Consider the following 13106-nt stretch of genomic DNA (forward strand, 5'->3'; position numbering starts at 1 on the left):
GTTTATATCCAAAAATATTTTGAAAAGGAGTAGGTGGATTTGGGATTTGAATCACAGCAGTAAACCTCCCAAGTCTGTGCTTGAATTACAGCACCAAGCTTCCTCTTTAATCAGATCTTGTCATGTCACTGTTTCTTTAAAAAATATTCACTTTTCTTGCATTGTTTCCATCATGACACCTTTTTTAACAGCCCAGTTCATTTAAAGTTCTAATGTACCTGTACTACAACAGGGAGTGCTAAACTATCAGTTTATAAAATATAACAATTTAATCATAAATCATAGTATAACTTTTCTAAAAGTTTAGCATTATCTATGGTCCTCAAACCCAGCTGAAAATCACCGGGGAGCTTTATAAAAGGGAAAGTACCAACATCCACGCCCCATCTTTAACTAATTCATCAGAACCTGTGAAAAGTGGGGCCCAGAAATCAGTATTTCTTAAAAAGCTTCCAAGGTGATGTTAATTGTGCAGCATCCAGGTTGGATACCAACTACCACTTGATACAGAGAAACTCAATAAATATGTCAAACAAATGCATTTTGGTTGTGATTGGGACATTTTATAAGATATATGGTAATTTGTCTTAAGACTGTTACATCCTACCAAAATTTTTGCAGGATTGCTATCAGGTGTGGAGTATTTCCATCATTAAATTTATGAGGAGTGATAGTGTATACTTCCCTACTGTCTATTTTACAATAAACATGTATTTTTTGGGTAACTTTTAATAAAAGATAAACACATTCAATAATTACATTTTACAGAAGCTCAAAACATCCGTCTGGATTTCGTCCAGAAAAGATAAACTATACAAAATTATCTAATAAGGTCACAAAGTACTATGTATGCTTTCTTTCTAAAAAACAAAACAAGGGGCTTCCCTGGTGGCGCAGTGGTTGAGAGTCCACCTGCCGATGCAGGGGACACGAGTTCATGCCCTGGTCCGGGAGGATCCCACATGTTGCGGAGCAGCTGGGCCCATGAGCCATGGCCGCTGGGCCTGCGCGTCCGAAGACTGTGCTCCGCAACGGGAGAGGCCATGGCAGTGAGAGGCCCACGTACCGCAAAAAAAAAAAAGATGCCATACAATATTTGGGGTTGTGAGTGTATTTTTTTTTTAATCAGATGTGTGTAGAAAAAGAAATCTGGAAGGAAACACACCAAAATTGGAAGTTGCTATTTCTGAGTTCTGAGATTAAAGATGATCTTTAACTTTCTTCCTTATACTTTACTATATTTTCAAAATGTTCTATGTTGAACATATTACCTTTTAAGTCAGAAAATCAGAAAGTGTTATTCTTTAAAATACTTGTATTTTGACCTTCCCATTCTAACGTTCTCCCATTTCCAAACAAATAGATGTTTAATGAGATTAACAGGTTGACAGCACAGAACGTCAGACGTTGAGAAGCACAACAAAGGATGAGTAAATGTCAGTATGAAGGAGCAAACACATAAACTCTAAATTTAAAAAAAAAAAAAAAGAGGAAGCAATAGGTGTGCTGGGACAAAAATCAGAAAGGAAGAAAGGAGAGTTCTTGGATCAACTTGGATGAACACCAAAGGGAGAAGCCATCCCCAACCTCAGGGTAAATCTGGGAGAAAAAAAAGTACAAAAATTATTTTAGCCTGTCACCCTTTCTTAAGATCAGCCCAGGGGCGGGGGAGGTGGCAATTATAGGAAATAAATACAGTTGATCCTTGAACAACACGGGTTTGAACTGTGCAGGTCCACTTACATGTGGATTTTTTTCAATAGTAAATACTACAGTACTACACAATCTGAGGTTAGTTGAATCCGCTGAGGCAGTGGATACAGAAGGATGACTGTAAATTATACTTGGGTTTTTGACTGCGCAGAGGGTCGGCACCCCTAATCGCCACCCTCCCCACCATGTTGTTCAAAGGTCACCTGTATTTGGAATTACACCTTAATAACTTCATCTTACCAACCACTCTGAACTTCTACTTTTCACCTGGGTGCGTTAACTGCTACTGGTAATCAATAAGCTATTCAATTTAAAAGCAAAAACAAATGCATTTTGTTTTTATGTCTGTTTTTAAAGAATCCTTGGAAAATATCCAGAAACTGAATTAAACCATATTCATTTGCTAATGAAGACTACCAATTAAGTAGGCTTCTTTACCTGTGTTTCCCTTTTCATCTTCTCGGATGTGAAGATCCTTCATAGATGTCTCCAATTCTAGAAGATCTCTTAGGTCTTCCTTGTATACTTCTATATAAGACACTTTTATCTTAGAGTCAATGCTAAGATTTTCAGAGATGTTTTGAAATATTTCTTGGATAGCACGAGGAATGATACCTTTTTGACCCTCCACAACTGAAGCTGAAAATTTAGAGAAAGAAAGCACATCTGAAATTTAAGATATAAGAAAAGCTACAATCAATAAATTTATTTTCTCAAATTTCTATTATAAAATTTTAAAATAGAAAAAGAAAACTTTTTTTTCTATAAAGTTCAGAAGTGAAAATTTTCACATGCATGCTTACTCAAACTTCATTCATGCATTCATTAAATATTTATATAGTACCTACTGTGTGCCAGGCAGTATTCTAGGACACTGGGAACCATCAGTGAACAAAACAAGGAAAAGATCCCTGCCCTTAAGGAACTGTACTAGGAGAGACAGACAACAGCTAAAAACAATAAGTGAATTATATAGTATATTAAAAGGCATTAAGTATGCCTGGAGAAAAAAATAGGACAAGGTAAGGGGGACTGGAAGTGTAAGTGTATTTGATGGGAGGTGCTTGTAACTTTAAATAGGAAAGTCATGATGGGTGGGCATCACGGAGAAGCTGACCTTTGAGCAGAAACTTGAAAGAGGTGGCAGAGGAGCCATGTAGGTATCTGAATGTCCCAGAAAAGCAAGCGCAAAGGTGCTAAAATGGTGTGATCCATAAACAAGGAGGCCATTGTAGTTGGAGCAGATGGAGCAAGGGGAGAGGAGCAGGGCATGAGGTCAGAGAGGTGACAGAAACAAGACCATGCAGGTCCTTGTAGACCACGATAGATTTTAGGTCTTATTCTGGGTGAGATGAGAGCCACTGGAGCAGAGCAGTAACTTGGGATTTAAAAGAGACCACTCTGTCTGCTGCGTTTTGCCTCAGTCATAGAAGGGTAGGGGCGGAAGTGGGGAGACCACTTAGGAGACCAGTGCACTAATCCAGGAGTCTAGAGGGTTCGGGGGAGAGGTGGACATGACGGTCACATAAGCTTGGCAGCAGAGAAAGGTGAGAAGTGACCAGGTTCTGGATTTATGTTGAAGGGAGAGCCATTAAGATTCCCTGACAGATTGGATATGGAATGTGACAGAAAGTGATGAGTCAAGGATGACTCCAATATTTTGCCTTGAGCCAGTGGAGTTGCCATCAACTGATATAGGGAAGAGTGTGTGTTGAGTTGGTTTAAGGGGAAAATGTCAGAAGTTCATTTTTTGACCTATTAAGTTTGAGGTATCTATTAGGGATACAGTTGGGAAGGTTGAATAGGCAGTTGGATATATGAGACTAGAGTACAAGACAGTCATCTGGACTGGAGGTAAAAAACTGGAAGCTACATATAGATGGTATTTAACATCGTAGGGCTGGATGAGACCAAGGGGAAAAGTTGAGAGTCAGAAGAGAAGAACACCAAAGATTGAGCCCTGGGCACTTCATCATTTGTTGGTTCACTTATCAGGAACCAGCAAGAGAGCATGAGTGACCAGTTAAGTAGGAGGAAACCAAGAACGTGGTGGCCTGGAAACCAAGTGGAGAGCATGCGTCAAGTTTGCTGAAAGGCCGGTTTGATGAGAATTGACCACTAAATTTAGTAAGTGAAGGTCATTTGTGATATCTCGACAATTGCAGTGTCAGTGGTAGTGGAGGTGAAAGTCTGAATGGAGTGAGTGTAAGAAAGACCGAGAGGAGAACTGACACCACAAGTCACAGATAATACCTTCAAGGTTCTGCTGCAAAGAGGAGCAGAGAGAAGTGGGGTGGTTGGATGGCAGCGAGAGTGGGTAAAACAGAGGGGAAGTGAGAAATGTAACTAATTATTTTAAGATACAGTAAAGACTGATTTACCCAGCATTCTCTCAATTATTAACACTAAAATACTATTAAAGATCACATCATTGTAATTGATGAAAAACTGTATTCACAATGTAATTGTGAACATCAATGTAATTAAGGAAAAACTGTGATCACTGTTTATGACTATTCACTGTTTAAAATGTCATGTGAGCAATGATTTTTAAATTTGATAATGCCCCATTTCCTCAAGGTGAGCAAACTGGTCCTCTAGAATACTATGACAATGTTAACCAGCACAGCTTTTTTGGAGAAACATTAGTATAAATAGTATCAAAAGTTGAAACGTGATCACCCTTTGACTCAGATATAGTCCTAAAGACATACATATACACATACCCAAAGGTGTTGTATAAGGATCAGTAACAATTTCCTGTAATTGATAAAAAATTCCAAACACTAATAAATCCATTAGGAGAATGGTTAACAATGGTATACCATGCACCTATTGTTAAACAGATGTCTAAGATCCATAAAGTTAAAAAAAGCAACTGCAGGGCTTCCCTGATGGCGCAGTGGTTGAGAGTCCGCCTGCTGATGCAGGGGACACGGGTTCGTGCATTCATTTGCATAAAAGAAAACATACATATCTATGCAAAGAATATTTTTGAAAAAATTCACAAAAAATGGTGGTTACCTCTGGGGAGTTAGAACAGGGAGAGAAAAGAAAGGAAAACTTTTACTTTTATCTTATGGCTGTAATATCTGAATTTTTACCTTTAGAAATAAATATATATAGTCTAAAAATAAAAGTTTTAAATATAAATAACTTAAAAATAAACTAAATATACTGTATAGAATTGCAAGCAGCACAAAAACAGCTTACAATCAAATGACATGACAATGAAAAAAACTAAATGATAGTTATATAACAGTTTAAGGCAAAAATAAAAGATTTAATAAGAAAATATTTATTGAAAACCCCAGGAATGCAATAGGCATAAGTAGCACCAGTGAAGTTCAAAATAGGTAGAGGTAGGGCTTCTCTGGTGGTGCAGTGGTTGAGAATCCGCCTGCCAATGCAGGGGATACAGGTTCGAGCCCTGATCCGGGAAGATCCCACATGCTGCGGAGCAACTAAGCCCATGTGCCACAAAAGAGGTAGTACCTAAAATCTCTCTCTTTAGATAGATCATTTATTATGGTCTGGGGAGAATCCCAATCATTGGAATGCAACTCATTTATGTTAGCAAGAACCCTTTAAAAAAATTATTTGTGTCGTATTTCTTCACATTTAGCCAAAAAGCATGTTTTGAGATTTCTGGGATGGAAAGGTACAGGTAGTTTGAGGGTAAACAGGCATAAGAAAGAGACAGGGGAGCAAGCCAGGGTCTAATGGCAACAAAGGACGTGTGCAGAAGAGAGGTACAGAAAGACCAGTTCTGCCCAAGCCAAGACCTCAATCCAGGAATGAGGAAGGGAACATCTCTATGCCTCTTCTCCTCCATTACTGCCTCTTCTCCTCCATCACTTGCGCAACACAGAACACAGATTAACACAATAACATGAATGAACAGAAATGCATACAAGAGACTCAGGTATTTGTACACCAATGTTCAGAGCAGCATTAGTCCCAATAGCCTAAAGGGGAATACAATCCAAGTGTCCATCAACAGATGAACGGATAAACAAAAGATGACTTATACATACAATGGAAAATCATTCAGTCATAAAAAGGAATGAAGTTCCAATACATGCTACAACATGTAGGATATCCTTAGATACAGTCTGCTAAGTACAGAAGCCAGACATAGGAGGACAAATACTGTATGATTCCACTTCTATGAAATATCTAGAAGAGGCAAACTTACAGTCAAAGAAAGTAAATTCGAGGTTACCAGGGGATGGCGGGGGGGGGACAGTTATTGCTTAATGGGTACAAAGTTTCTATTTGGGGAGATGAAAAGTTTTGGAAAGAGCAGTGATGGTTACAAAACACTGTGAATATACTTAATGTCACAGAACTGTACTCTTAAAAATGGTTAAAATGGTAAATTTTGTTTTATATTTATTTATTTAACCACAATTTTTAAAATAGTAAAAATAATATACAAGCTAAAATTTAGAATAAGTAAAAGAATAAATTGGACTTAAAGTTAAATAAGTTTCTGTAGGCCGATTTAGAAACCTGCCCACCATTTTTAGCATTGTTCCATGGAAAATATATTCCAAGCTACAAAAAGGTGGCTTACAAATGAACCTTAAAAACAACTTGCTTCCAAGTTGAAGATTACCAATGTTCAGATTTTTGGCAACAAACATCCTGAAAACCTGAACCTTACTAACTTGGACCGCCTTTGATTGCCATCATGTAGCAAATACGGGAAGCTGCAGGTTTTTCCAGTACAAGAGAAAGTGAAAATTCCTTTTGGAGAGCTTCCAGGAACTAGTCAATAGTACTATCTATAAACTCCAGCATATATTGAATATATGCATTCTAGATTAGCCATAATATGAGGCTGATCAGAATAGCTCATTCATTTCCCACTTCAACAGATAACAAAGCAGAGTAACTCAAAAGACTTAAAAAAAAAGCTGAATTACAAATAATATTTACAAATAAACCTTCAAAATGTATTCTGGTAACCTAAAGATCACATTTTCACTGTCACTCTTATATTCCTGAAAGACTATTTCAGAGAGAAAAACTGTAAAGTTTTATACTTTAATAGCCATCATTTAGCTCTTATACACTATTTAAAGAGTATGCAGGGCTCTCCTGGTGTCGCAGTGGTTGAGAGTCCGCCTGCTGATGCAGGGGACACGGATTCGTGCCCCGGTCCGGGAAGATCCCACATGCCGCGGAGCGGCTGGGCCCGTGAGCCATGGCCGCTGAGCCTGCGCGTCCCGAGCCTGTGCTCCGCAACGGGAGAGGCCACAACAGTGAAAGGCCCGCGTACCGCAAAAAAAAAAAAAAAAAAGAGTATGCAAATGAAAGTTTTTAGAGAAGATTACACCTGGTAAAAGTTGGTAAATCCAAGGTTCTGAAAAGCAGGGAAATGAACAGTAATTTAAATAAGCATCATATTGAAAAATAAGATTTCATCTACCACAGTGCCTAGCATGGTACTCTAGCCACTGCAAAAGCTCAATAAATTATTTATTGGATAAAAAAACTACATTATTTGCATGGTCAATAATCAAACAGCAGATACTGACCCAGAATTGGTGTCTTACAGATAGCCTGGGAAATCAAAAATGCTATTTTCACAAATACACCAAGAAATGTAACTTCAAACAACAAAGTGCAATTTTTCACTTATCAGATAGTGAAAAAAAATTTTCGGATTTCTGATTTCCAGTAACTGGCAAGGATATGAGCAAATAAATGGCTTTCACATATTGGTGGCAGGATATAAACTGGTACACCCTTTTGGATAATTTGTCAGTATCTATCCACATTTTAAATGTGCATACCCATTACTCAACAAATCTACTTCTAGGAATCTATTCTACAGAAATACTAACAAATGGATGCAAAGTTAAATGTATAAAGATATATACACTGTAACTTTTTATAACAGTAAAAATCAAAACCAACCATTAATCCTGTCCATTAATACCGGAATGGGTGAATTATGATCCATTCAAACTATGGAACATTATATGTACAGCCAAAAAAAATGAGGTGAAATTCTATGACCCAAATGGAAAGAAATGAAATGATATTTTATATCGTTAAATGCAAAAAGAAAGTTACAGAATCACAGGTATGAAATACCTCATCAAACAATTAAACTAACAACAAAAAAACCCAAAAAACTACATGTGTGAATACTTGTAATATACCTAGAAAAATGTCTAGAGGACTCTGAATGTATACATCAAACTGTTATTTCCTGGGAATGAGAGGAGCTTTCATTAGTTTAATTAGATTTCTTAAGCATCACTTGCAATTCTTTTTACAATGAACATTACTTTTTTTTAAACTAGCAGAAAAAAACATCAAAAACTCTTCCTAATGGCGATCTGTTTCTTTTGGTATGAAGTATTTTAGCTAAAATATTTTAGGACAATAGATAACTTTAATAACCTTTTCCCTTAAGGAATTAAAATTGTATTCATGGCCTCTTAAAAAAAAAAACAATATAGCTGTAAGTATGTGACCAAGCTGTGAAAATTGTTAAGGGAGTAGAACTTAAAAGTTCTCATCACAAGAAGAAAAATGTAACTGAGGTGACTGATGTTAACTTACTGTGGTAATCATTTTGCAATATATAGATATATCAAACTTTATGCTGTATACTTTGGACTAATACAATGTTGCATGTCAATTATATCTCAAAACTGGGGAAAAACAGCAAAGGGCTGAATACTGAACATTGTCTTAAACGTCTTTCCTCAAGCAAATATAATCATAAATAGTTTAATGAAACTTCAATATTTAAAGCAAATCTTTCAAAGATGATGATCTTATGAACACATCTGTTATCCTATTGATTATTTCATTCAGTTAATATGCTGAGCATCTACTATGTGTCAGGCACTGTGGTATTTCAGCTTCTTTCTACTGTCTGAAATAAAAGTAAAAGAGTATGAGAATCTTACCAACATGGCCTCCTCCAATGGTGTATGTCTTCCCAGATCCAGTCTGTCCATAGGCAAAAACAGTTGCGTTATAGCCCTCAATGAGTGACAACACTAGTGGCTTTATACAGGTATTATAAACTTCATCTTGAGTGGAATTTTTGCCAAAAACAAAATCAAAAGTAAAGACTCTATCTCTCCCAATGATAACTTGTTGGGTGTTTGGAATAACTCTCACACAAGCTTGATAATTATGAAGAACTTCTTTGCACAGCAGAGGTCTAATTCTTACAGCAACTTTCACTGGTATTTCTTCCATGGCAGCTTAGATTTTACTAAACAGATTTTCTACTTAATATTCAGTATCTAGCGTGAGAAACATCCATTTTACGTAAGAGCTGGACTCCTGTGTATCAAAATAAAAACAAAATTTAGTTATTGACTTCTCTATCCTAATAAACTAAGCAACTTCTAAAGCAAAGTCAATTAAAGCAGGTTTTGTTCTAATATAAGATAGCTATAAAGAGTAAATCTGTCTTGAAAAAGTATACCTATAATTTATAGATGAAGTGATATGATGTCTGGATTTGCTGCAAAATAATCTAGGGGATGGGAGCCTTGAGTTGGTAAATGATGAAGCAAAGTGATAAGTGCATGGGATTCCATTATGCCATTCTTTCTATAGTGGTAATATGTTTCCCAGCTCATTAATCTAACTATTGAATAATTGGGGAATTAGAAACATAAGGCAAGGACTTCCCTGGTGGCGCAGTGGTTAAGAATCCACCTGCCAATGCAGGGGACATGGGTTTGATCTCTGGTCTAGGAAGATCCCATATGCTGTGGAGCAACTAAGCCCATGCACCACAACTACTGAGCCTGCAAGCTGCAACTACAGAGCCCATGCACCACAACTACCGAAGCCCACATGCTCTAGGGCCCACATGCCGCAACTACTGAGCCTGCGTGCTGCAACTACTGAAGCCTACTCGCCTAGAGCCCATGCTCCACAACAAGAGAAGCCACCACAATGAGAAGCCTTCTCACTGCGACGAAAAGTAGGCCCCGCTTGCCGCAACTAGAGAAAGGCCGTGCACAGCAACGAAGACCCAACGCAGCCAAAAAATAAATAAAACTTAAAAAAAAAGATACTCAAAAATGTTTAAAGAAACAAAACAAAAATAAATGGTTCTGGGCTTCCCTGGTGGCGCAGTGGTTGCGAGTCCGCCTGCCAGTGCAGGGGACACGGGTTCGCGCCCCTGTCTGGGAAGATCCCACATGCCACGGAGCGGCTGGGCCCGTGAGCCATGGCCTCTGAGCCTGCGCGTCCGGAGCCTGTGCTCCGCAACGGGAGAGGCCACAACAGTGAGAGGCCCGCGTACCGCTAAAATAAATAAATAAATTAATTAATTAAAAAAAGAATTTACATGTCTTTTAAAAAATCCATAGCACTTATACTTCTTCAGATTCTGATCAATTACAGCCATCAGAAGCGTACGTATTAATCTCACCAATCAATGTAAAGAAAAGTGAAATCTGATTGGCTGGCATACTCAATGGAGTTTTGAAATCTGAGCAAAGGAAGGAGAAGTATTTGATCACTGATGCCATGCCGTTGATCGGAAAAGTGTCTCCAAATACCGTTGCCATCCTGTGCCCTTGGCTTTTCAGAAGTAGTGACTGTCTAAAAATTGTAGTTTGTAAGTAATATTTTCTTAAGAAACTTTCTGGCAAGTGGATAGTGAATCTCACAAGGATCTCAGAAAAGGCCCCAAATGCATAAAGAACAGATGGAGAAGACAGGAAGCAAACAGGGGAAACAACAAAGATTTTTAAAGTTGGAGTGGGCGAAGTTTTATTTTAAAAGTGTTTCAAAGAAAGAATCTGGGCACCCTTTCTTTCTCAGTTATCACCTGCTCTAAGGGAGGGGTCTTTCAGACTTCCGCAGAACTTATAATGCACCGAAGTTTCAACATCCGCAATGGAAAAAGGAGGCCTGTGACAAAACGAAACCCCCAAGGAAGGTGGGCCTTTCCATCCCTCTTCAGATACCGCAGCTGGAAGCACGAAAACAAGAAATACACAGGATCCGATTCAGTGAGGCTCGGTCCGGGGTTCCCGGGGTTCCCGCGCGTCCCTCTTCTCCAAGCCCTTCTACCTCAAGGGGCACCCAACTTCCCCGGCCGCTCGCCTGGGAGTCCCAGCATAGGCCCAGGCCCCTCGGACGCACTGCTCCGCCTTGTGGGCGCCCCGACCGCCCTCCCCGCCAGCCGAGCCGCGGAGGCTCCCAATCCCCCGGCCGGCCCCCTCTCCTCCCAACGGCCGGCCGGGGACACCGGCTCAGAGAGCTGGCCGGCGCCGCACCAGGGGCGACCCCGCCAGCCCGGCCCGACCCGCCTGCCACTCACTGACCGGTTCGAGAAACCCCAGTCTCCCGCGGCTAACGCAGCGCAGGACTCTTCGCCTTCACTTCGCACCGCCGCGCCGCAACTACCGCCTCAGCCCGCGCCTTTTGTTGTCACGGGTTCTCCCGGCAACCAGCAAAGCCCGCGCTGACGCGCCCGCGCCCCTCAGGGCGGCCGGAAGCTCCCCAGACCCCACCCCAGCCCGCCAAGCCCCGCCCATGCCCCCGCCCCGTCAGGGAGGAGCCTAGAGCCGGCCACCTGGAGGCCCCGCCTCCCAGATTAGCTCCAAAGTAAATACTACCCAGGGACCCCTCTCATAGTGCTGAGCCAGAGAACTCTCCAGGAGTTTGTAAGATGAATATGAGAAAGATTCACATTGCTTTCAATATTTTAGCTACCAATTCCGTTTATTTTCATTGAAGTTAAGTCCGCATAACATAACATGAACCGTTTTAAAATGTACAATTCAATGGCGTTTTAGACATTCACAATGTTGTGCAACCATCACCTATTTCCAAAACATTTTCATCACCCCAAAAGGAAAGCCTCATACCAGTTAGCAGTCACTCCCATTCCTCTCTTCCCCAGCCACTGGCGACCACTAATCTGCTTTCTGTTTCTATGGATTTACCTGTTCTGGGCATTTCATAGTCATAGAATCATACAATTTGTAGCCTTGTGTCTGGCTTCTTTTGCTAAACGTTTCCCAGTTTCACCCATGTTGTAGCATGTATTAGAACTTTAATTCCCTTTTATGGATGAATAATATTACGTTATGTGGACATACCACATTTTATTTATCCATTCATCAGCCGAGGGATATGTGGGTTTTTTCCACTTTGGGAATAATATGAATAATGCTGCTATTAACATCATGTACAAGTATCTGTTTAATGTTTTGTTTTGTTTTTTTCAGTTTTTCTGGGTATAGACCTAGGAATGAAATTGCTGGGTCATATGGTAATTCTATGTTTAACTTTTCCAATTTACTTTTAAATGCCTCAATGCCTCCCATTTTTAATAGCACCATCTAAGTATCTTCAAAAAGCAGTCCTTCTCTCATAAAACTTAAAAGTGAAAGCAGAAAAAAAAGCTGCTTAAATTATTAAATTGAATTATTTTGAATTTTTAAAATCCAAAGAGGTGAATTTGTTAATTATGTTGCACTTTTAGAATTTTTTTTTAAAAGTTGCCCATCATGACTGGTCTGCTGACAAAACTGCAACAAATAAAAGTAACAATTTAGGTTTGGGAATTCCCGGGAAGACTAGGCAGCAGGTTTCAGGAGGCCACATGTCTGCAGACGAGGTCAGCAAATGCCTAACAGGATTGGAATGGGACATTTCCTGTTGCCCCCAAATTGGTGTCTTGAGTCCAAAGTTGAAGAGAAGGGGTCACTTAAGTTCCCCACATTGTAGACACCAGTCATTATCACCCCCTTCACCCCCAGGACTTACAGCAGAACAAAACTAATTCCATTCCAACTCCAATCCTATCTCCTTTTATAGCTCTTATAAAGAGGGACTTGGGGTGTTGAAGGAGAGTCATGGGGTCTTGGTCCTTGTGGAGTGGGGAATAGAGGGTTCACAAGTAAGAGGCATCTCTCTTAAGTCAAAGGAGGCTCTAAGAGTGACCTGGAGAGCCTGGGGGAGTGGCACCAAGGGGAAACTGGCCTTCTGGTTAGACAGGGCTAGGGGAAGAGGCTGCATGTGCCTCTCTATACTGAAGCAAAGCAATTGGATAGCAGTGCAGGGAGGGCGCTGGAGTGCAGCAGCCTGCACTCCCACCATTTGGCAGGGCAAGAACCTGTGATTTTCCTGTGTTTCCCATCTTGCCCTCACAAATCCTTCCTGCACACCTGCTATAGTGATCTATGCAGGACACAAACTTGACCACAAATCTGACCTTTGCCTATACCATTTCTGTGACGTCATGGAGAATATTACTACTCAGCAGCTGGAATGAGAAATCCATGTAGAGAGAGAGACTTCTTTTGCCGAGAAGATGCTTTGCCAGCCTACACCCAGGTGGAAGTTAAGTTTGCAGAGAAGATGCTTTGCCAGCCTACACCCAG

General features: G+C 40.1%; 1 protein-coding gene across 8 annotated transcripts in view; it reads right to left on the reverse strand.

The window, feature by feature from the left end:
• Nucleotides 1-11178, reverse strand: part of KIF27 (kinesin family member 27) — an 81694-nt gene extending 70516 nt beyond the window's left edge. For 5 of the 8 annotated variants that reach the window (XM_024753865.1, XM_024753866.1, XM_024753868.1 and 2 more), the window contains exons 1-4: nt 11040-11178; nt 10541-10684; nt 8649-9033; nt 2152-2379 (exon numbers count right to left, since the gene is read on the reverse strand). In XM_024753865.1, the coding sequence (XP_024609633.1) occupies nt 2152-2379; nt 8649-8946 (526 nt within the window). In that variant the 5' untranslated portion in view covers nt 8947-9033; nt 10541-10684; nt 11040-11178. The remainder of the gene's footprint in view (nt 1-2151; nt 2380-8648; nt 9034-10540; nt 10685-11039) is intronic. The other 3 variants (XM_024753869.1, XM_024753864.1, XM_024753863.1) reach the window with 2 other exon arrangements.
• Between the last annotated feature and the right edge of the window lie 1928 nt (nt 11179-13106).

This window comes from Neophocaena asiaeorientalis, unplaced genomic scaffold (genome assembly GCF_003031525.2).
Source record: "Neophocaena asiaeorientalis asiaeorientalis breed wild unplaced genomic scaffold, Neophocaena_asiaeorientalis_V1.1 scaffold220, whole genome shotgun sequence".
NCBI lineage: Eukaryota > Metazoa > Chordata > Mammalia > Artiodactyla > Phocoenidae > Neophocaena > Neophocaena asiaeorientalis.